This window comes from Pyrgilauda ruficollis, unplaced genomic scaffold, assembly GCF_017590135.1.
Source record: "Pyrgilauda ruficollis isolate IOZ18807 unplaced genomic scaffold, ASM1759013v1 scaffold181, whole genome shotgun sequence".
Classification (NCBI taxonomy): Eukaryota; Metazoa; Chordata; class Aves; order Passeriformes; family Passeridae; genus Pyrgilauda; species Pyrgilauda ruficollis.
Window position 1 is genome coordinate 314006 of NW_024517096.1, and position 22334 is coordinate 336339.

Below are 22334 nucleotides of genomic sequence, written 5' to 3' on the forward strand. Positions count from 1 at the left end.
CCCGTGGCTGCTGTGGAGCTGGGGCAGCTCTGGGAACTCAGTGCCCATTCCGGTGCCTGCCCCAGGCTCTCCAGGATTTTCCTGCTCTCTTTGGAGCCAGGAATGCTGATTTGGAGAGTCCCTTTCCCTGTGGGTTGCTTTGGGAGCTCAGGAGTTTCTCCCCCATGTTCCACCCCATCCTTGAGGCAGCTTCTCCTCTCTGCTCCTGCCTCCCAGGGCCCTTCACCCTGGGGTCCCCGCGGCCCCTGTCCCTTTCCAGAGCCCATTCCCGTGGCCGGGATGAGTGGCTCTGGCAGGCCAGGGAGCAGAGGTGTCCCCGTGGGTCCCTCCTGGGGCTCCCTCTGGACTCGTTATTAAAATTCCTTTCCACATCGGATTTTCCACATTGGAGCAGCGGGGGGAGGGGAGCCCCGCTCCAGCTCTCAGAGCCAAACATTTGGAATATTTCTCTGCAAACCCCTGTTGACACTTTCTTCATTTCACCCTGACAGCTTGAATTAGGTTTTATTAGGAAGCTTGGCTACAAAGCCGGCAGCGAGTTCCCTTTTCTCTTCCCTTTCTTTTTTTCCCTGGCCTTGTCATTTACGGAGCACCCCGGAGTGCTGGGGGTCAGCCCGTCACTCACAGGGGCCTGGAGGTCACCACAGCTGCCACGGGATCCGGGACAGGAGCTGTCATTATCCCAGACAGTTCCCTTCAAGCCTTTTCCTGCACAGCACAGCCCGTGGCGGAAAGGGGAGCTCCCATTTTATGTTTTTTTTTTTTTTCTCCCCCCCTCCACTAATTATTTTTGTTGAAGCAGCTCCTTGTGTTTGTTGGATGGGAGGGTTCTCCTTGATGTGGGAGTTGTTTCACTTGAGGAAAGTTTGGAGCTCCGGGTGGGTTTGGAATTTTTATTATTGGCGCTATTAATTGGATTAGAGCAGGAAAATTTCCTTTATCTCCTCAGCACTTTCGCCTTTTTACAAGCTGAGTTCATCAGGTTGTCTTTAAAAGTATCCCCTTGCTTTTTCCAGTGGAATTTCCCATTGGAAAATAGGGAGTATCTCTGGAAAACAGTGGCTGGAAGGGTGACCAGCTCTAATCCAGCAAGGCTTGGCTTTGGGTTGGATTTTTGCAAACAAAGCCCCAATCCTGGAAGAACTTGGGATACAAAGTGCAGGGACACCTCCCACTATCCCAGGCTGCTCCAATCCCCAGTGTCCAGCCTGGCCATGGACACTGCCAGGGATCCAGGGGCAGCCACAGCAAATTTGGGAATTCCACTCCAGGGCCTCACCGCCTGGAATTCCTTCCCAAGATCCCATCCAGCCCATTCCCGCCCCCCACTTGCAGCATCCCAACATCCCCCACCTTTCTCCCGGGATAACTTCAAGGTTGGCTTTTGTTTCCCACGTCAATCCCAGCTTTGTGACGTGGCCCCTCTGTCAGGTGGAGCAGGAGAAGGAGCCAAAGGTCAGGGGCTCCGTTTACCGGGAGGATCAGAGTTACTTCCCAGCCTTCCCCTTGGGAATTCCCTCTCCTGCCCCTCCTGCAGGAGACAATTCCCACTGCTGTCAGGGCTAATCCAGAGCCAAGCACAGATCCAAGGAGCCTCTGGAAGGGGGGGTTTGCAAAACCTCCTGGAGAAAGGAGAGCTGGCACCGTGAGCACCTCGGAAGGGCCGAACCCCCAAATTCCAGCGGGGCTGCTGCTCCAGACACCTGGGAAAGGACAGGAATGGGCTGCAGGAGTTTCCAGTCTGGTGTTCCAGGGCTGGAGCCAGGCTGGGAGAGCTGGGAATGTTCCCCTGGAGAAGGGAAAATTCCAGGGAATGCTCAGAGTCCCTGAAGGGGCTCCAGGAGAGCTGCAGAGGGACTGGGGACAAGGCCTGCAGGGAAAACCATTGTGGGATTCTGGGAGATGGGAGCTGTGCTGTGCTGAGGAGTCTCTGTATGGAAATCCAGGGATCATTGGAAATGTGTCCTTCTGAACCCATTCCCTGTGGCTTCACTCACTTTTGCAATTTTTCCAGGTTCCTTTTAAGGTCCCTTCTTACTTTGACCATTCCATGGTTCTGTAATTTTGTCTAAAAGCCCGGAAGGGGCTGAGAGGGGAATTTTGGGGGATTTGATTTGGGGTTTCACCACTGGAGATCTCTTCCCTTGTACTGAACATCCAACCCCCAGTGCTGGGGTAGGGTGGTGCTGATGCCATGGGTGACTCTTCCTTGGGCTGGACCAGCCCCTCTTGGATGGGAGGCTGAGGAATGTGGGATCTGCAGGTGTTAATCCTCCTGAAACATGGATAAAAAAAGCCTAAATTGTTGTATTTTGATGCATTTCAAACATCAGCTCCTGTGAGGGCTGCTCAGGGCTGAGGCAGGGGAGAGTCGGGAAGGAGGATGAGGAGAATTCCCAGGGATTTTCTTTCCATGGAGCATCTTGCAAATGCCTCTTTAAATTTTACTTGGCAGCTCCACGGAAGTCGATGACATGATCAGAAAATCCACAAATCTGCTGCTGACCCGGACCCTGAGCAACTGTTTACAGAACGTCATCAAGAGGAAAAACGTTGGACTGACAGAGGTGGGATTGGGATTCCCTTGGGAATGGAGCCACAGGGAATGGCTTCCCACTGCCAGAGGGCAGGGATGGATGGGAAATTGGCAAGGAATTCCTGGCTGGGAGGGTGGGCAGGGGCTGGGCTGGAATTCCCAGAGCAGCTGTGGCTGCCCTGGATCCCTGGAAATGTCCCAGGCCAGGTTGGACACCGGGGCTGGGATCCACCTGGGACAGTGGGAGGTGTTGGTGTCGGAATTAGATCATCTGTGAGGTCCCTTCCAAGCCAAACCATTCCTGGATTGTCTGATTCCAGGGCAGGGTGGCAGGAGGTCCCTTGGAGCTCTTTCAGGCACCTTTAGAGGTGCTGGTTTGGAGCATTCCATTAAATATTTGCCTGGAAAACTGCTCAGAGTTGTTGTACAAAGCGAGGAACTGCAGCTTGTGGGAAAGTGAAAAGATTTCTTCGCTGTTGGTTGTCAATTTTGCCCTCTTCATTTTGGGCAGCGTTAGAAATATGAATTAAAGTCAGAGGACTTCAGGGAGGACCAGAGGGGATCCAAGAGGGAAATGTGAGGGAATGGGAGAGCAATCCTCATTTTCAGGTGATGTTTGAGTGAATTCAGCACATTGCTGCAGCACAAACCCTAATTTGGGATTTTCTTTCCGTGGTCCATTCTTGTTTTTGTACAAAATCAGGTTTCTGATGATTTTAATCCATGTCAATCTGCAGGTCCCCTGGACAGGTGGGACCTCTGGGATTTAAACAAGGAGTTACTAATTATTTACTTAATTATTGCTGCCTTGCATCGTGTCAACCAAGGCTTTCCCTTCCCAACTTCTCATTTCTCCCAGACATCCCACAGCTTCTCTGGACACCCAGTTCCACTTCTGCACCTTTCCAGTGTCTCTTCTCCTTCCCCATGTCCAGGCTGAACCTCCCAAGGTGTCACCAGCACCAGTGCTGGGATCCTTGTGGTATCACTTCACAATTTCTGTGCCTGCACCTTTGAAATTGCTGATGAATCCACTCTCCTTCAGATCTGGGAGCGTTTCCAAACCCTTCCTGCATGGGAGGTGGCTGCAGACAGCCCCACCACGCTCCAGCAATGAAATGACATTTCCAGCAATGAAATGACACCAAGCCAGGGCGTTCTGCTGCCCCAGGGGCTGGCAGAGAGCTGCTCACCCCACACCTGCCAGAGCCAAACCTCGTGGTTCCTTTGTTCAGGGCCCGTGTGATGCTGCTCGGTGTCACTCAAGTTTGGGGTATTTTTCGGGTTCAGTGGCAGCCAGGAGCCTCCTGATGTGTCCTGGCAGTTTTTTTGGGGAGCCCTGAGTGACAGCTCAATGTAGGAAAGTCCTTAAAAAGAAAAAGTCGCCTCCCATGGTATTAGTGGCTGTCATGGGAAATGCTTCCCCCCCAAAATTATGGTGGATTTAGGTGTTGTTAGAGGAGGAGCAAAGCTCGGGGTGTTTGCACGGCGTCAGCTTTTCACGCCAGGATTGCATGGAATTGGCATCCCCTCCCCTGGCACGGCCCTGGCAGCGGGGCTGAAACCCTTGTGTGCCTCCCCAGCTGGTGCAGATCATCATCAACACCACCCACCTGGAGAAATCCTGCAAGTTCCTGGAGGAGTTCATCACCAACATCACCAACGTGCTGCCCGAGACCGTGCACACCACCAAGCTCTACGGGACCACCACCTTCAAGGTGAGCAGGGCAGGGGCCCAGCCCTGGCTGGGGGCTGCGAGGGATCTGCTCAGGAGGGCTCAGCTGGGCTGAGCCCAAGGATGATTCCAGCCTGTTTTGGGGAGGTTGCGCCATCGCTTTGGGTTTGTCCTTCGGAGAAGTGCTCCTGTCGAGATCATGGCAGGTTGTGTCCTTAATTTACAGCCTTAATTAGCTAAAGGATTAAGGAGATCTTAAACAAAAGCTTGGTATTTCTTATTTAAATAAATCCTCACTTTGCTGTTGGAGTGCTGTGTCATGGGCACCAGGTTCCTCTTCCACCCAGGAAGAAGATTTTCAGAATTTATATTTCTCCATCTTTCCACTCCTTTTAGGATTATCCCCTAAAAATCAGGGCTCCCAGACAGAAACTCCCAGATTTTCCAGCCTTTAAATCCCACTCCAGGAGTGCTCACCCAGGTGCTTTATATGGGATCCAGTTGGGTCAAGTGTGGGCTGTCCCGTGGAGATCCAGAGGTGGGGACAGCAGGGATGGGTTTGGTGAGGCTTTGCCTCGGGGTGACTCAGTCTCTTGTCCCCAGGGAATTCCATCCTGGCTTTATCCACCTGTTTGGCCTAAAGCTGAGTGCCCTGCCCTTGTTCTGGCAGGGAGGCTCCTGAAGCCCAGCCCTGCCCTGGGTTTGGTGGGGTTTCCATAGGGGATGTTCCTCTCCCAGCTCAGAATCACGGGATATTCTGAGCTGTAGGACCCACAGGGATCATCAGCTCTGGAACCGCCCGTCCAGGGGCTGAACACCACCTTGGTGTTACCAGCACCAGGATCCCACCACTGGAGCCAGTCTCTCCTCCATCTCCTCTGGATTTGTCCTCAGGTCACATTGGGGGCAGAATCCAGCTTGGTCCTGCCCACCATGGCCTGGTGGTCCCTGTCCCACCAGCCTGAGGCTGCAGCAGCCCCGTGGTTGCTGCCCTGAGCTTTGGGATTGTGCCAAATCCCAGTCTAAAGGTCGGGTGGAGCTCCCACCCTGTTAGAGGGTGGTGTGGAGCCCCTGTCCCTGTGGGGTCCCAGTGGTGTGGAGCCCCCATCCCATGTAGGATTTTGCTGGTTTAGAGCCTCCATCCCATGCAGGATATTGATGGTTTGAAGCCCCCATCCCATGTAGGATTTTGGTGGTGTGGAGCCCCCATCCCATGTAGGATTTTGCTGGTTTGGAGCCCCCATCCCGTGTATGACATTGATGGTTTAGAGCTCCCATCCCATGCAGGATTTTGCTGGTTTAGTGCCCTTATTCTGTGTAGGATTTTGCTGGGTTAGTGCCCTTATTCTGTGTAGGATTTTGCTGGTTTAGAGCCCCCATCCCATGTAGGATTTTGGTGGTGTGGAGCCCCCAACCCGTGTAGGATTTCAGTAGTGTGAAGGCCCCACCCCGTGTAGGATTCCTGTGGTGTGGAGCCCCCATCCCATGCAGGATTTTGCTGGTTTGGACCCCCTATCCCCGGAGGATTTTTGTGGGGTGGAGCCCCCAACCCGCGTAGGATTTTAGTAGTGTGAAGGCCCCACCCCGTGTAGGATTCCTGTGGTGTGGAGCCCCCATCCCACGTAGGATTTTGCTGGTTTGGACCCCCTATCCCAGTAGGATTTTGGTGGTGTGGAGCCCCCATCCCATGCCGGATTTTACCCCCATCCCACATCCTGTCCCATTCCCAGGACGCCCGTCACGCCGCCGAGGAGGAGATCTACACCAACCTCAACCAGAAGATCGACCAGTTCCTGCAGCTGGCCGACTACGACTGGATGGCCCTGGAGCCGGGCAGCCGGGCCAGCGACTACCTGGTGGATCTGATCGGCTTCCTGCGCAGCACCTTCGCCGTGTTCACCCACCTCCCGGTGAGCCCGCCCTCCCTCCTGCTCCCGGCTCCCCCGGGAGCCCACGCCTGCTGGGCTGTGGTGGAAACAGGGCCTGCTGCTGTGGGGGATGTAGGAAAAATCCGGATTTTAAAGGTGTTCCACGTGTCACCGCAAGCTGGGCTTCAGGAGTCTCCCAGTTATTTGCAAGTTTAGTTTTGGGGGATTGTGGCTCTATCCCAGCCCGCCGTGTACCAGCAGCATCATAATTTATTCCCCACCTGTATTTCAGATATTTTAACTTCTACTTAATGCCCATCCTGGATTTTTTTTTTCCCAGAAAATCCAGCCTAGGGGTGCGTTACTCAAACTACAGCTGCATTTCCAAGTGTTTGTCAAGTCCCTGATGCCTCCCATCCCAATATTGCTCCCTTGCAAGGCACCATATGTTTCTTTCTTCTCTCTGCTGTCTAAAGTCCCTGTGTTTATGCTGCTGTTGCCATCAGAAATGTGCTTTATGTTGCTTTTTGCAGTTGGCTGAGTGGTGTCTCATTGGTAGGAAAAATCCAATCACCAGGGAGATTCCTTTTTTGCTCCAGCAGCTTTTTTTCCTCCTCTAAATGGGATTTGTTTTGGGCTGTGCGGATACACTCTCGGCAGGATCAGCAGGTATTTTGAAACAGCAAATCCCCCTGAACTCTGTGGTTGTTCTAAAAGCAATTTCAGATCTTTCTTTCTTTACAAAACTGGGATTTATTTGCTGCTTTCACGAGCTGGGAATAAACAGGAAGGGAAGATTTAATATTCCCCAGTGGCAGCTTCCTTCATTCTGTTCATGCCCTGGGATTCTCCTCTGGAAGCAGGTCCCACCCTCCAGAGCTGTTTTGGAGGTGTCACACCCCCAAACTGTGCTGCCTCTTGTCCTTGGGCATCCCCATCCCAGCAGGAAGATCTGGGAGCAGGGGGAGCTCTGGCTGATTTTCTGTAGGGGGAAAGCCCCCAAAAGGAGACTGGAAGTGGCTTCCCCTCTGCTCTGCACCTGTGTGCAGGAGAAGTGGCTTCCTCAGCTCTGTTATCAGTGGGACAAACTGGTGAATGAACTGATAAATGAAGTGTTGAGCAGGGAGGTGGGGAGGACTTGGATCCATCTCCCCGGCCAGGTTTGTCCCAAATGTCCCCCAAGCAGGTGTCTTGTGGCAGGTGCCTTCCAAAGCCAGGAGATGCTGGAAACGGCTGGATTTCTCCTTAAAAAAGGAGCTGGGGGTTGGTTTAGCACCTGGAGGCTTCCTCCCATCACGCTGGGAATACTCAGGAGCCAGTAATGGAATTTGACAGGGAGATTGGTCTCTGCAGCAGAGCATGAAGCAGCAGAGATGAGCTGGGGGGGGAAGCCCACGGTGATTTATGAGGTGGGCCAGGAGTGATTTATCTTCCTTAAATATTAATGTTTCCTTTTGGAGCCACTCAGGGTTGGTTTGGAGGCTGGCAGGACTTGAGTTGGTCTAAAAAGCACCAGGGCAGATGGAGGCAGCCTTTTGTCCTTCAGACCTGGGTTAGAAAAGCCTCAGCTGAGGAGAGGTTTGGGTTTGCTGGGCAGCTCCAGAGCCTCCCCAAAGCCTGGGGAGACTGGGGAGGCACCTCAGCCTGGTTTGGGCAGCCTCAGGTCTGGGTCAAAGCTTTGTGGGAGCTGCAGGTTTGGGATTTTTTAATATTGGTTCGAATTATTTTCCTTATGTTGCTGTTGGATCACCCAAATTGTGGGTGAGAGCAAGCCAGGAAGGACCAGGCTGCGTCCCAAAGGCCTTTGGTGTCAAGGTTTTTCATTCTTGTAGGGTTCAGGGAATTTTTCCAGTGGCTGATTTAGGAGCACACTGAAGTTCCTGGGCTTTGCTACTGAAATGCAGGAGACAAAGGTGTTTCCAAAGCCATGAAAAAAATGATGGAGGTGTTTGTTCAAGCACCAAAAATGTGGCATGAGCATCAGCTGGGGAAGGAAAGAGGGAGAGGGCTGAAGGAACATTCCCAAAAGGGTGAATTCCAGCTCTAGGAGGAAATTCAGGGCTCTGGGGACAAGATGGAGCTGATCCAAACCCTTCCCAATCCATCAGCACGAGAGCTGTGATTGGAAGTAAAGCATGAGTTTTGGGGTCTGAGAGGAGCTGCTGCCCTGTTTGAGATGAGTTTTCAGCCTGGTCCCAAAAAATCCAGGATTTCCACACTGCCAGTAGCTGCAGGGCTGTTCCCCATCCTGGGGTGAGGTGTCCTTGGAGCCCCTGTGTGCAACACCTCCCATTCCTGTTCTCCTGCCTGGTTTGGAAATGCCCTCACCTTCCAGAGCCGATTCCTGTTGAATTTATGGGATTTTGGCCAAGTGGAAAGCGCTCCCCTGGTGTTGGAAGGTGCAGTTTTGCTGCTCCCCTGCCTTTTGTCCCAGCTGGAATGACACCTCCAGCTGCCCATCAGGGAACCTCAACCCAGGCATGTCGGAGTTCCTGGGCTAAAATTCCACCTCCAAAATGCCCCATCAGGGAAAAAAAACGGAGCCCAAAGTCCTGAGGCTGCAGAAATGCACCGTGACGGGGCTGAGTAATCCCATTGTCCCGACAGAGCTGCAGGAAAACCTCTGTGGGGTCACGGCTCCAGCTGGCCCCAGGGCAGCTCAGGAGGCCTTGGAAGGTCCTTGGGACTGAGCTTTGGAGAGCAGCTGAAAGGAATCTGAGCTGGGATTCAATATTAGGGTTTATGTTTCCCTCTTTAGGCTGAATTTTTCCTGTGATTCTTGGGAATCCCAGGATTACTGAGCAGTTTGGGTTGGGAGGGCCCCTGAAGGTCACCTGCTCCGAGCCCCTGCCGTGAGCAGGGACACCTTCAACTGCATCAGGTTCTCCAGAGCCATGGCCTTGGAGCTTTCCAGGGATGGGGCTTCCTCCATTTCTCTGGGCACCTAGCAAAAATAACCCAGCCCAAAATCCTGGCTGGTGGATTGGCCTAAAGTCTCTTTTTTAGTCTCTTTTTCTAAACCTCAAGCAGGAATTTGAGTCCTTAATTCTTCTTTTGGACTAGGCATTGTGGGAGATGATGGAAACCGCTTGATTTTGGGAATTCCTGGGATTTGTTTGCATATTGTGCTTCTCTGGGGGACATCTTCAACTGGATCAAGTTGTCCAGAGCCATGGCCTTGGATTTTTCCAGGGGTGAGGTCTCCACCACCTCTGTGGGCACCTAGTTCAAGCAGCAGCAAAACTGACCCAGCCCAAAATCCTGATTCATGGGCTAAAGGGTCTCCATTTTCTCTGGAGCTCAAGCAGGAATTTGAGTCCCAAAATCCTGGCTCATAACCTAAAGAGTCTCCATTTTCTCTGTAGCTCAAGCAGGAATTTGAGTCCCTAATTTTTCTTTTGGAGTAGGCATTGTGGGAGATGATGGAAACTGGGATACTGGGAATTGCTGGGTTTTATCTGTACATTGCAGTTTTCTGGGGGACATCTTCAAGTGGATCAAGCTGTCCAGAGCCATGACCTTGGATTTTTCCAGAGATGAGGCCTCCACCACCTCTGTGGTCACCTGGCAAAAAAACCCCAAAATAATCCCAAAACCCTGGCCGGTGCTGCAGCCTAAAGAGCCTCCACTTTTTCTCGGCCTTGCAATCCCAATTTTTTTTTTTTCCTTTGGAGTAGGCATTGTGGGAGATGATGAAAACCACTTGATTTTGGGAATTCCTGGAATTTGTTTGCACGTTGCAGTTTTCTGGGGGGACGCTGAGCCCTCACCAGTGCCGTGGGGACGGCGTGTGCCGGGGGGCAGGAAAAGTTCACGGAGAACTTCCCGGGGTTTTGGTGCATGCCAGTGCTGCATGAAACGGTCATGGTGGTTTGGAGCCACGATTCCAGAATGCTCCACTAAGTGCCCAAAAATGTCTCCGAGCAAATAAAGCTGATGGGAATCAAAGCATAATTAACATTTGGCTCCCGAGGCCGCCCTCTTCCTGCGTTAACCAGGGAGAGTCGGTTCCTGCTGCTGCTGTGGAGCTCATTAATATGGGATGCTCGGGTCTCCTTTAAAAGAAAAACCTCTTTTTTTAAGGGTAAAAAAAATATATTTTAGTACAAAAAGTATTTTAGGCCTTAAAAGAAAAAAAAAAACCCCAAAAAAGGTGGTTTCTGGTTTTCAGCAAGCAAAGCGCCACGGCCTCCAAAAATGAACATTTCCAGCCTAAGACTTTGCAAAGAATGACTGAAAAAGCCTTTTGTCTTTGATGGCTGATTGTTGTTTTTATTTCTTGTTGGACAAGTTAATGTAAATGGCATTGACAGGGCTACTCCAAACACACTGATTTGTTGACATTAAGCTCCTCAGAGATGGAGGGTTGTGTCAACACCTCCCCTGAACTGTCAGGTTAACAAAGCAAGGATGTTTTCTTGGGGGAGGGGAGCGGGACTGGGGGGAAGGGGGGGGTGTTTTGTTTTTATTTTCAGTTTCCTTTAATCCTCTGTTAGTCTTGTATCTCGATAACCTCCTTTGGAAGGGAATCAGGGCAGGTCAAGAGGTGAGGCTGACCTGGGAAGGGGAAGCAATCTTTCAGCGATCCAACAAATCCAACCTCTGCCGTTGAGCACTTCAGTGTGAACCCTCTGCAAAGGGCTTTTTTTTCCCCCCTATTTTTTTTTTCCCTTTTCTGCTTATTTTTGCCAGATGGCAGGCACAGATTTCAGCTGGAGCCGTGATGGTTTTTTGCCTTCTCTTGGCATCTCTTCCCCCTCGCAAACGAAAAGCCCCGGCAGCTCTTGCTCTGGTAGAAAGAGCTTTGCAAGTGTTTATTTTCTTTCCAAAGAGAACGATTGCCTGTGTTTTTATTTGAAAAGTCAAATCCCTCTGGAATATTTATAAGCCAAGGCCCTGTGCATGGAAGCGAAATGCCATGAACTTTGCACCAACCACAGCCTCGGCCGCGTTGGGAGGGACCCAAGTGGAAAATAACCATCAGGAAAACATCTCAGGAGCACCAGAGTCACCTCTGGGTTTGCACAAGCCCAGTCTGTGCTTAAATAACTCCCCTGGCCCTTGGAAGAGCTGAGCAAGTGCTGCTGGAGCTGATCCCAGCTGTCACTCCCAGGGTCTGACATCCATCCCTCCTGCAGGTGGGATTGCTGAGGAGCAGGGATGGGGCTGTGCAGAGCAGGCAGGAGAGCTGCAGAGGGACTGGGGACAAGGACACAGGGAATGGCTCCCACTGGCAAAGGGCAGATTGGGCTGGGATCTTGGCAAGGAATTCCTGGCTGGGAGGGTGGGCAGGGGCTGGAATTCCCAGATTTGCTGTCCCTGGATCCCTGGCAGTGCACAAGGCCAGGTTGGACATTGGGGCTTGGATCCACCTGGGACAGTGGGAGATGTTTGAATCAGGATGCTCTTTAAGATCCCTTCCAACCCAACCCATCCCAGGAATCTGTGACAGAATGACAACAAAACTGCTCTTGTGGTGCTTTATTCTCCTCCTCCTCCTCCTCCTCCCAGCAGCTCCCAGGAGCCCCCACTTTGCTTTCCCAATCCTTTGCTGATGTCGGAGCCGCCGTTGGAGCACTGGGGGGTTGTGGGCACCTCTGCTGACCTTTGGGCTCCTTTCTGCCTTTGTCCTGTTGCTGTGCTCTGTTGTGCCTCTGACCCTGACCTCCTGTGTTGTCCTCTGTAGGGGCAGGTAGATGTCCACTCTACCATGTCGGTGAGTACCGGACGCTGCGTCCCGCGCCTTGGCTCTGCTCCGCTCACACCTCCAGCCTCGGGGGCAGCTGAACCAGAAAAGGTCCTGTGTGTCAGCCAGGAGGAAAGGAAAAGATGGGTTGGAAGTTGAGATCGATGGGATAAATAATTCTGGGATAAATCAGAGACCGAAGGAAAGGGTTTCCTTCCCAATGGGTCACTAAATTGATGGTTTGAGTGCATTGAAATGGCTCCCTGGAATACCTAAATCTGCAGGGAATTAGGGGGAATGCCTGATATTAGGGAAACCTGGATGAGATTCTCACACTCTGCTCCAAAGAGAAAAGATGTTTGTAAAATCCATGCTCCTTGTTTGGAGAAATTCCCCATGGGGATTCCAGCTGGAAATTCCTCCTGGTTTGAGGGATTGGACCACTAAGCTTTCCCTCAGACTGGAGTGGAAGTGTCCAAAGCCAGGCTGGATGGGGCTGGGAGCAACCTGGGATGGTGGAAGGTGTCCCTGCCATGGCAGGGGGTGGAACTGGATCATCTTTAAGGTCCCTTCCATCCCAAACCACTCTGGGATTCCATGGTTTTCTCCAGAAAATAACGTGGATTCTTGACACGTGCCATCTCCCAGTTTGGATTTGGCCAATTTAGCACCAAAGTAAAGCCAAGGAGACTTTTCAGACCTTGCTTCTGGTTCAGCAACCCCCTGTGATTGTTGTCATCTCTGCTTGTTCCATGTGCAGGAGGAAAACCCGCGGCATTTCCCGGGATGGACGGCAAACAAAGTGCTCTGCAGCCACCTTGTTTCCTCTGTTCCCACGGCTGCAAACCCAGGCCCGTGGGGGCAAAACCCACCTGGGAATTCTGTGGGGTCGTTACATTCAGAGCCTGGATCCTGCTTCTGCTTTCCAGCCTTTGTGCCCTGCTCTTCATGGGAATCCTGACTGATATTCCCTGCTCCAGTGGGATGCTTGTTCCCCTTTCCCTGGAAACTCAGCCTGGCTAAGCCTGGACTATTTGCAGGCTCCAGGCACTTGGGGGGGTTTCTAAGTCAACACCGAGGCCTCAAATCAACACCAGCTCCTGGAGAGAGGAAGCCTGGTTAAAGCAATCCCAGGCTGGCTCCCATCAAAGCCGGGAGCAGCCGGGATGCTCCAGGCATTCCCTGCAGCCAGGGGTTTCCAGGAGCGGTGTTGGATGTCAGGCATCCTCCGTGCTGTCCTCGGGGCGCAGCCCAACAGGGAGAGATGCAAAAAAGCCCTTTTCCCTCTGGCTTTTCCAGGCTTGGAGCTGTTTAGAAGCCAGATGTATTTATTTCTTTAATTGGATCCAGTGCCTAGACAGCTCTGGAGTCAGCTTCCTACAGAGAGGGGGGCATTACTTTCATTAAGGTAAATCAATGGAAAATAATACCTGGAGCTCCCCTGGAAAGGGTCAGGGATGGAGTAATCCCTTTATATGGAGGGGCTTTGCCAGCCTGCTCTTAGTCAGGCTTGTTCTTAACGGCAACAAATCCCAGTTTTCCTTCCTTTTATCCCTCCTAATTTTCTGTTCTCTGCCTAGTTGGGATTAATTGGCAGGAATAAATCACAGAAGAAGGGGAAAAATAAAAATGGGATCACACAAAGTAGCAGGACAAAGGAGGAATTTTAGCAGAGTTTGATTTGTCCTGTGGGAAGTTTTTGTGGCTAATCCTGGAAGTTTAAAAGGTAAAAAAAGCGGGATGAGGACATGGACATGCATGAGCAGCATCCAGAATCTTCCATGTCTGGGGCTCTCCACTCCAGAGGTGATCCAAATCTTTTAGGGGATTGCGTGGCCTGAATGAATGTTCAACAAAATTCCTGTAAAGCAGGGATGCCTTGAAGGGGAGAGGATGGACTGGTGGCTGGAGCAACCCATTCCTGGTTTCCCAAGTGCCTCGAGAATCCCAAATATTTGTCAGGATGGAGGCCTCGAAACAGGAGCCTGTGACACTTTAAAGCAAGGAGCAGAGTGTCCAAATCCCATGGATTTAGTAGTGCTGGATGGGGCAGGCTGACCCCTGATTAACCCAGGAGCTCTGTAAACTTGAGTCTGGCTAAGCCAGGTTATCTGGAATTCCAAGGTTTCCTTGTCTGCTTTCAGCAGTTGGAAAATTAATGGAAGCCAAAATGCCCAATGCCATAAATCCTTTAAACCAGGACGTGCTTCCATAGGTGTTGTTCCCTCTGTGGAGTCACCTCGGCATGGTTGGCTTGGAATTTTGTTTTCCAAACCAGGACGGAGGAAGCTGTTGGGTGCTTTCTCTTGCCTGCACTTGCATCCATAAGGAATGCGTGGCACAGGGAATCTGGCAGCCAAAATTCCAACCCTGGTGTGTGGAATCCAAATGTGCCTTCTCCTTCCTGCTCCAGAGCCTCAGCCTGGACCTTCCAAAAATCCTACCAAGAGATAAAGTTTGGGTAGGGATTCTTCTACCCTTTAGGAAATTTAGGGGAAGTCATAGGATTTGCAATTTCCTGCTTTCCTCTTGTTTCACCCACTGCTCTTCCAAGGGCTCTTAAGCTGGGAATGTGGAAAGGGACATCCATGAACAGCTTCCAAAGCTCTCCACGGGAGGAGCCCCAGCTGCCCTGGAGGAGCCCAAACCTTTGGGGGGTCCCTGTGCAGGGGACACGTGAGCTGAGGGTGCACAGAGAAGTTGGGTGCTCGGGATGGTCGCTTGGAGCCACCAGCCATGGCTGATGCCACCAGTGTGGCTGAAGATGATTTCAGGGTCCCTTTCCAGAAATGTCTTCCCTGGATCTTAGAGCTTTGGGTAGATGGAATGGCTGGAGCTGGAAAAACTTCTCAAAGTGCAGATCCCTATGGAATTCTCGTCATCCTCTGGAGTTTTTTGTTGGGTTTCGTGAAGGGCAAGAAATCAGGAGAACCTGATGGGTTAATTGAAAACCAGTCACTAATTCCTACAGCTTTCCCCGTCTCTCTGTTTCATCCATCTTCTCCCTGGTTTTTAGCTATAGCACCTCAATTTCGAAATGGAAATTTAATCTATGATTCAGATTTTGGGGAAAGACAAAATGAGCTGAAGGTTCGGGCGCCGCTTCTGCTGGTCACTCAGGTCTGCTTGGAAAAACCTCTTGGACTGAGCTTTGCTGGCTCATGGAGTAGCAATGGAGTGGGTGGGTTGGGATTTTTCCTTGGAGCTCATCCTTTTTTCCAGTCTGTTCAACATCTGGGCCGCAGTGGGGCAGCGGCTGCGTCTCCTCCAGGCCCCGCGCGTCACCCCGGTGTGCCGAGCCTTCCCCTGGCATCCCAGCGGGCGGGGATCTGCGTAAATGGGGGATCTGGAGCATCCCTGTGTGTGCAGAGGGTGAGGAACCCCCGGGGTCGCTGTCCCAGAGGGAGGACGAGCGCTCCAAACTTCTGGATCTTTCCTTTTTTTCTCCGACATCGAATTGTAATTACAAAATTATTTCGGGAAGATGGAGCGATTCAAGTCCCTCTCTTTAAGTTTTCCTGCTGCCGTAATTGGCAGCTTTGCCCCGATAAATCAGCAGAAACAAACGTGGTTCTTGCTCTTCATAAGCGAGGGAAAAAATAAAAAAAGAATCTGTATTTAATCAGCTTTTTGTTTCCAAGATGGCAGCTGCTTTGTATTTAATGGAAAATCAGGCTCTTCCCAATGGAAAGAATGTTATTCCCAAAGCGAATACAAAAGAAAATAAAACCCACAAAAGAGGAGGATGAAATATGTCCGTATTTTTTTTTTTCCTTTTTTTTTTCGGTCTCGTTCGTTCCAGTTTGGAGCCGCGCGCTCCGATCGCGGCCGGGCCACGGCTCTGCTTTCCATCAAGGAACTGGGAAAGTCTCGGATCCTGGGCACGGGGACCAGGAGAGAGCCTTGGGAGACACGAACAGGACCAAAAAATGAAGGCTACTTCATGTTCCTTGTGTACCTTTTGGCTTTGGGGAAAATTTGCATGGAATGTTCGGAAGGAATTCTTCTCTGTGAGGGCGGTGAGGCCCTGGAGTGGATTTCCCAGATTTGCTGTGGCTGTCCCTGGATCCCTGGCAGTGTCCAAGGCCAGGTTGGACACTGGGGCTTGGATCCACCTGGGATAGTAGAAGGAGTCCTGCCCATGGCAGGGTGGGAATGGATGGGATTTAAGGGAAGTCTCTTCCCACTCCAACCATTCCCAGATTCTGTGATTTTGATGCCAGTCTCCACTTCCAGCCTGGTGGGACAGCAGGGATCAGGTGGTTCTGTGGTTATTGAGTGCCTGCAGTTAAACCCAGTGGCAAACCAAGATAAAGGCTGTAATTCCTAGAGTAATTCCTGGAGTATTTCCTGGAGTTTCTCAGGGTGTGATGTTGTCCCTCCCCAAACCTGGACTGGCAGGAATCTTTCCCAGCTGTGACTGGTGTGGAGGTCCTTGCAGAGATCCTGCAGCATCGCAGGAGCCCGGAGAGCAGTTGGATGCCCCAGCTCATTTTGGGTGATCCAGGCTCTGCATCCAATCATTTCCGTGTTCCTGACTCCCAAAAACCATTTAATTAAAAATATCCTGCCCTGCCTTTGGATGTTAAACAAGGAAAAAAGATGGAAATCACAGAATTTTCTGTTTCCTTGGATTTTTGCACATGTGCATATCCAAATTTCCACCAGCAGCTTCCCAGCTTTGCTGCAAACCCTGGATCTTCCAGAGGAGATCTCTGCCCACTTTGGGCTCCTTAGGGATCCAAAGGAGCTGCCCCATGCTCGGCTGTGGCAGCTGCATCCCAAGGTCCTTCCCTTCCCTTCCCTTCCCTTCCCTTCCCTTCCCTTCCCTTCCCTTCCCTTCCCTTCCCTTCCCTTCCCCACCCCCTGCCCCTCCTTCTGTTTATTTCTTTTCCTATTTAACAAAAATCACGAAGCAGGAGTCGCTCGTTGTCTCTGACAGAGGGACAAATTGTGTGTTCCTGTGCCTGCTCAAATCCCAGAGCCTCTGATATCCCAAATCCCACGATTTCCCGTGGTTCCAACCTCCTTGAGTTGTGCTTTTGCTGTTGGGTGTTTTTGCTTCTGCTTCTCAGCCTTCTCATGATTCCAAGACCTCTTGATTCCTGCAGAGGAAAAACCTTTCCATGGAGCTGGCTACTCCACAAATTATTAAAGACCCCAAAAAAGCCCCAAACCAAATAAAACAGCATTAAATATTTTTAATAAAAGCCCCTTTCAGCCCTGTCTGCGGGAGCTGGTTGTGACCATCACCCCCAGTGTGATTTCCCTCTTCCTTGAGCTTCCCCCAGCTCCAGCCAAAATACTTCCAGCTGTTGACCTTGGGCATCTTGGGCACAGCCAAAGTTTTCTTCCTCTTTTATTGGAATGTCAGGGATTTGTATCGGGCTGCAGTGGCTGGTTTATTTTTGGTGTGGTGAGGATAATTGCTGGGTTTGCTTTTCTCTTTTCTTCCCCCTTTTCCTTTTCTTTTTTTTGTTGTTTGTCTGGTTGTCCCTGAGCTTCTGGTGGGAGTTCAGCTCTGCCATGTGTTGGTCGTGTTGCTGGATCCCATTTTCCCAGAATATCATCAAGGTGGGAAGTGTTTGCCTCTGTGGAGTTTTTTCCACACCTCTGGAATGCAGCCACTGAAACGGGCTCAGCTTCTACAGGAATTTGGGAGAGATCCCGGGTCAAGCAGGGGATGGGATCTTCCAGGCTGGTTGGAGCTGCTCCACCTTTGGAGTTTTCCAGTCGAGTTGGTCATTGCAGGAGACAAATTCCACTTGGAATTGGGTTAATTGGTGCTGCTCTCTGAAGGTTTTCTGTGGTGAACCTGAGATCTTCCATGGTGGCGCGTTGTCTCCTGAGCTGAGATGGGGATGGTCAAAGTCAAGGCCAAAACCCCAGTTTTACTCAGGAAAAGCTCCAGCAGGGAAACTTTTGAAATCTGGTGATTTGTTGATGGCACCAGGGGTTCTTCTGTGGGTGACCACAGGCCAAGGTTCATCCCTCCCGGAGCATCCATCCTCCTCCCAAACCAAGAACTCCGGTGCGTGGGATCACTTCTGGAATGGCAGATCCTGGGCAGAAGAGGCCCTCCCCATTCCTGGGAAATCAGGGCGTGGATGCCTCTCCTGTCTGGGAGTGGATGTTGGGGCTGTTGGAAGGGATGCTGCTGTCACAGTGGCAGTGACTTTGGCCATTCCACGTGTCCCGGTGTGGATGGAATCCAAAATGCCTTCCCAAAGAAATGTGTGTGCAGACATTGCCTCTTTTCTTGAGTCTGGGCATCAGGAGCTCCAAGGCTTGGAGGATCCCGTGGGATTCTCCTCAGCCTTGGGCCAACGGCATGCTGAGGAGTATTGGCCCAAAGGCTGAGGAGAATCCCATGGATCCAAGGTTGAGGAACATCCCGTTGATCCAAGGCTGAGGAGCATCCCACGGATCCAAGATTGAGGGACATCCCGTTGGTCCAAGGCTGAGGAGCATCCCACGGATCCAAGATTGAGGAACATCCCGTTGGTCCAAGGCTGAGGAGCATCCCATGGATCCAAGATTGAGGAACATCCCGTTGGTCCGAGGATGAGGAGCGTCCCATGGATCCAAGATTGAGGAACATCCCGTTGGTCCGAGGATGAGGAGCATCCCATGGATCCAAGATTGAGGAACGTCCCATGGATCCAAGACTGAGGATCATCCTGTGGGTCCAAGGCTGAGGAGCATCCTATTGGTCCAAGGCTGAGGAGTATTCTGTGGATCCAAGGCTGAGGAATATCCCTTCCTCCAGCAGCCATTCCCATGTGCCCAGGCGCCCTGACCCACAGGCCAACCTTGGCTGGAAGGTTTCCCTCCTTCTTCTTTTCCTTGGCAAATCCCAAAGCCACGTGAACGTCACCTCCTAACTTGGCTCCGGCCCCTTTTTCCAGCTCCATAAATCCACACAGTGGCTCCAGTGTTCGGCTCCAGGGATGACTCCACGGAGCCAGGGATCAAATCCAGGTCTGCCAGTGGCTGAAGTCACTCAGGGCCCGTTGGTGGTCACACGTCAGCCACCCCTCGTGCCCCGCACGTCACGTCAACGCGGAGCGACAGAGCCTGGCCCGCAGCTGGAAACCAGGAATTGCTCTGCTCCTGTCCTCCTTCCATTAAAAAAAGAAAAAAAAAAAATAGGGACAAAAAAGGGATTTGTTCTTAACGAGTCTGCTGCAAAGCTGAGTAAATAGAATTAATTAGTAGAGAGTTTTCTTGATACCTGCTGGCTTTGTTTGGGACGCAGCCGTAGAGCTTGGTGTGGCCAGGGTGGTGATGGGTGCCAGCCGAGCTCCAGCCTGGAGGGGACATCTCTGGGGGCCACCAAGCTGGGGGTGACACTGGCAACCAACCAGATGCATCAGTGGGGCTTGGGGTGTCCTCGCTTGGGCCTGTCCCTCGTTTGTTTGGACTTCTTTGTCCTGGAGACCCATTTCTTTGCAGGATCTTGAGTGCAGATCCACAGCTTTTGGGGTTTTTTTGGTTGGTTGTTTTTTTTTCTTGTTTTGTTTTGTTTTGTTTTTTTTTTTTGGTAGGGGTTTTGTTTGGTTTTCTGTGGTTTTTAAAACTAAAACAAAGCTGAAAACACTCAAAACAAACAAAAAAAAAAAATTCCAACCAAGAATCTTTGTGAAAACCCACTTGGTCCAGCCGAAAATTGACTTTTGGGCAATTAATGAAAGGTTTATTTTTAAAATAAACCTCTTAAAAATATTTTTAAAAATTACAGGTACTCGTCGTTCATTTGTTTTGATGCTTTGGGAAGCGTTTGTGCTTTTGGGTGATGGTTTGGGGTTTTTCTACCACCTTCAGTGAGTGCAGAACTGTTGTTTAAAAAAAAAAAAAAGGCAAATCAGGACAGGACAGGCAAGGCAGGAAAAATTTCCAGAGCTGATTTACTGAATTTGCCCCCAGTTTAGGGGGATTTGAGGCAGCCAGGGGATCCAGAAGCTTCTGGAGCAGGAGATGAGCCCTGGGAGGTCTGCAGGGTCTGAAGTCTCCATCTGTGGCCACAGAGAGAGGATCCACTGGGATTATCCTGGGGTTTGTGCTACCAAACAATTGCTCATTATTTCCCCATCACGTTTCCATCCTCTGCAAAACATCCCAGTGCTGCCTTATGGATTGGGAAAGTCAGGAAATTCAGTGTTGAAATTATGGGGACAACTTGTGGTGTTTACAGAAAATTGTACATTTAATACCAAAGGATTCCCAATTTTTGGCCTGCTTTTCTGCTGCCTGCAGTCCCTGGATTTTGCACGTCTAAATATCCTTAATCGCATCAATCCCGATGCTTGTTGCGGGCGAAGAAGGAATTCTGCTGGTAGCTAAAAAAAATAATGGGAAACTCTGAGAGCACTTGGAGCCTGTCAGGCTTTGTTTTCCGTGGAAATGCTGTGCTAATTCCTCGGAGAGTCGCTGAGAGGGTTCTCCTGCTGCAGCAGGGTTTGGATTTCAGGGATCACATCCCACCCGGCTGGGGCCAGGGGAAGTGCAGCAGGCACCGACAGGTGAAGGGAAGCTCTGGCTGCTCCTGAACCCCTGGAAGTGCCCATGGACTGGCTGGAAAGGGCTTGGAGCACCCTGGGATAGTGGGAGGTGTCAGGGTGGACCTGGGAGACCTTTGGGGTCCAACCCAACCCATTCCACGATTCCCTGGCAGCCAGAGGTGCTCCTGCAGGGTGGCGGGGACTGGCAGCGCGTTCCTGATTGCACGTTAAGATTAATGGGTATTTATTTGAACAACCATTCCATTTCAGTAGCTCTTAATGAGTCCTTTGATAGCGAGTTCCTTAATTAACAAGGCAGCCTCTTGGCGTTTCCTCTCCCTAATTGGTAACAGATTGGCCGTGTCTAAACAAACGCTCCCGGCAGCGGGGCCGGCTCCGGAGCCTCCGCACAGCCCTTCCCCACTGGGGCTGCCCCTGGGAGCCCAGAGCCTTCCCTGCCTGCCCAGGGATGGGATCTGGATGGCAAGAGGGGATTTAGGATGGACATTGGGCTTTGGGACTGCCCAGGGAGGTTGGGAGTCCCCAGCCCTGGAGGTGCCACCTGGACGTGGCGCTCAGTGCTCGGGATGGGGACACGGTGTGGCTCGGTCACAGACTGGGCTCGGTGGTCCTGAGGGGCTTTTCCAGCCTCACTGATGCTGTGGTGATGTGTTCTGGTGGGAGCCCCTTGGCTGCATCTCTGGGAGAGCTTTGGAGCTTGGCTTCTCCCTTCCAGTGCTTGGAGTGGCCACAGGGAACCTTCTGGATCCTTCCCGTGTGTCCAGAGGGATCCTGGGTGGCACAGGGAGGGCAGTGTCACCTGGATCCACAGGGAACCTTCTGGATCCTTCCCGTGTGTCCAGAGGGATCCTGGGTGGCACAGGGAGGGCAGTGTCACCTGGATCCACAGGGAACCTTCTGGATCCTTCCCGTGTGTCCAGAGGGATCCTGGGTGGCACAGGGAGGGCAGTGTCACCTGGATCCACAGGGAACCTTCTGGATCCTTCCCGTGTGTCCAGAGGGATCCTGGGTGGCACAGGGAGGGCAGTGTCACCTGGATCCACAGGGAACCTTCTGGATCCTTCCCGTGTGTCCAGAGGGATCCTGGGTGGCACAGGGAGGGCAGTGTCACCTTGAGAGGTGTCATGGCAACCCCGAGGTTCCATCAGGAGCCATGGAACAGAGGGATTAATTGCCAGGAATGAGCCACAAAACAATAAATCCGTGGATTTTGCTGGGATAATACCTTTGGAATGGCTTTGTTTGACTGAGGTTGGGCCAAGGAGAGGTTTGGTCATCTTGGCCATGGAGATCTGCCAGCTTTCACCTGTGATCCTGTTCTTGCCAGTGCAAATCCAGGTTTTGATGGGATTTGCAAAGGTCTTAGACAATGAGTGACCCCACAGAGCTGTTCCTGGGATTGCATTCCATGGTTTGAAGCTCTTCAGTTTTCTGCCACGTTGCTAAAGGAGCATTGGTGCCTTTGAGGTGTTTGTTTTCCCCTTTCCCTGCAGAGAGCTCAGCTCAGGGCTGCATTCCTGCTCTTTGCTCCCTGTCCAGATCTCATCCCGCCCTTTGGACAAATTGTTCCTGAGCTGGAGGGACCAGGGTGTCTGGGCATTTATTTTCTCCTGTCCAGGGTGTCCGGGCATTCACTCTCTCCTGACCAGAAACTGGTGCCAGGGCAGGTGTGGGTCACCCTTGGGGTACCTCCACAGGTTGATCTGACCCCTGCTTGGGGTTGTTCCTCTGAAAATTTGGTCAGTAGGGACAGAAAAACCTTCCTGGGGTTTTTCCTTTGTGTGGTGTGGGAGAGGAGAGCACGCAGTGGGACCTGGGCAGGCTGGAGAGGTGAGCAGGGGAAGCTCGTGAAGTTCATCCTGAGGGGTGTTCCCTGGAGAAGTTGTTCCTGAAACCCAGACAGGGTTGGAGCCGCTCTGTGGAGCAGGATCAGGACGTCACCTGTGCTCGCTCAGGGCGCTGGCACAGGGACAGCCTTTGGGAGCTTCTGCCACACTCCCAAAAATCATCAGGGAATTAGCGTGGGGCCGGAGCCGTGCCGGCTCCT

General features: G+C 51.8%; 1 protein-coding gene across 1 annotated transcript in view; it reads left to right on the plus strand.

Moving 5' to 3' along the window:
• Positions 1 to 22334, plus strand: part of EXOC6B (exocyst complex component 6B) — a 277974-nt gene that overhangs the window by 170018 nt on the left and 85622 nt on the right. The window contains exons 17-20 of the mRNA XM_041464605.1: positions 2456 to 2567; positions 4120 to 4254; positions 5942 to 6121; positions 11766 to 11795. Coding sequence (XP_041320539.1) covers positions 2456 to 2567; positions 4120 to 4254; positions 5942 to 6121; positions 11766 to 11795 — 457 coding nt within the window. The remainder of the gene's footprint in view (positions 1 to 2455; positions 2568 to 4119; positions 4255 to 5941; positions 6122 to 11765; positions 11796 to 22334) is intronic.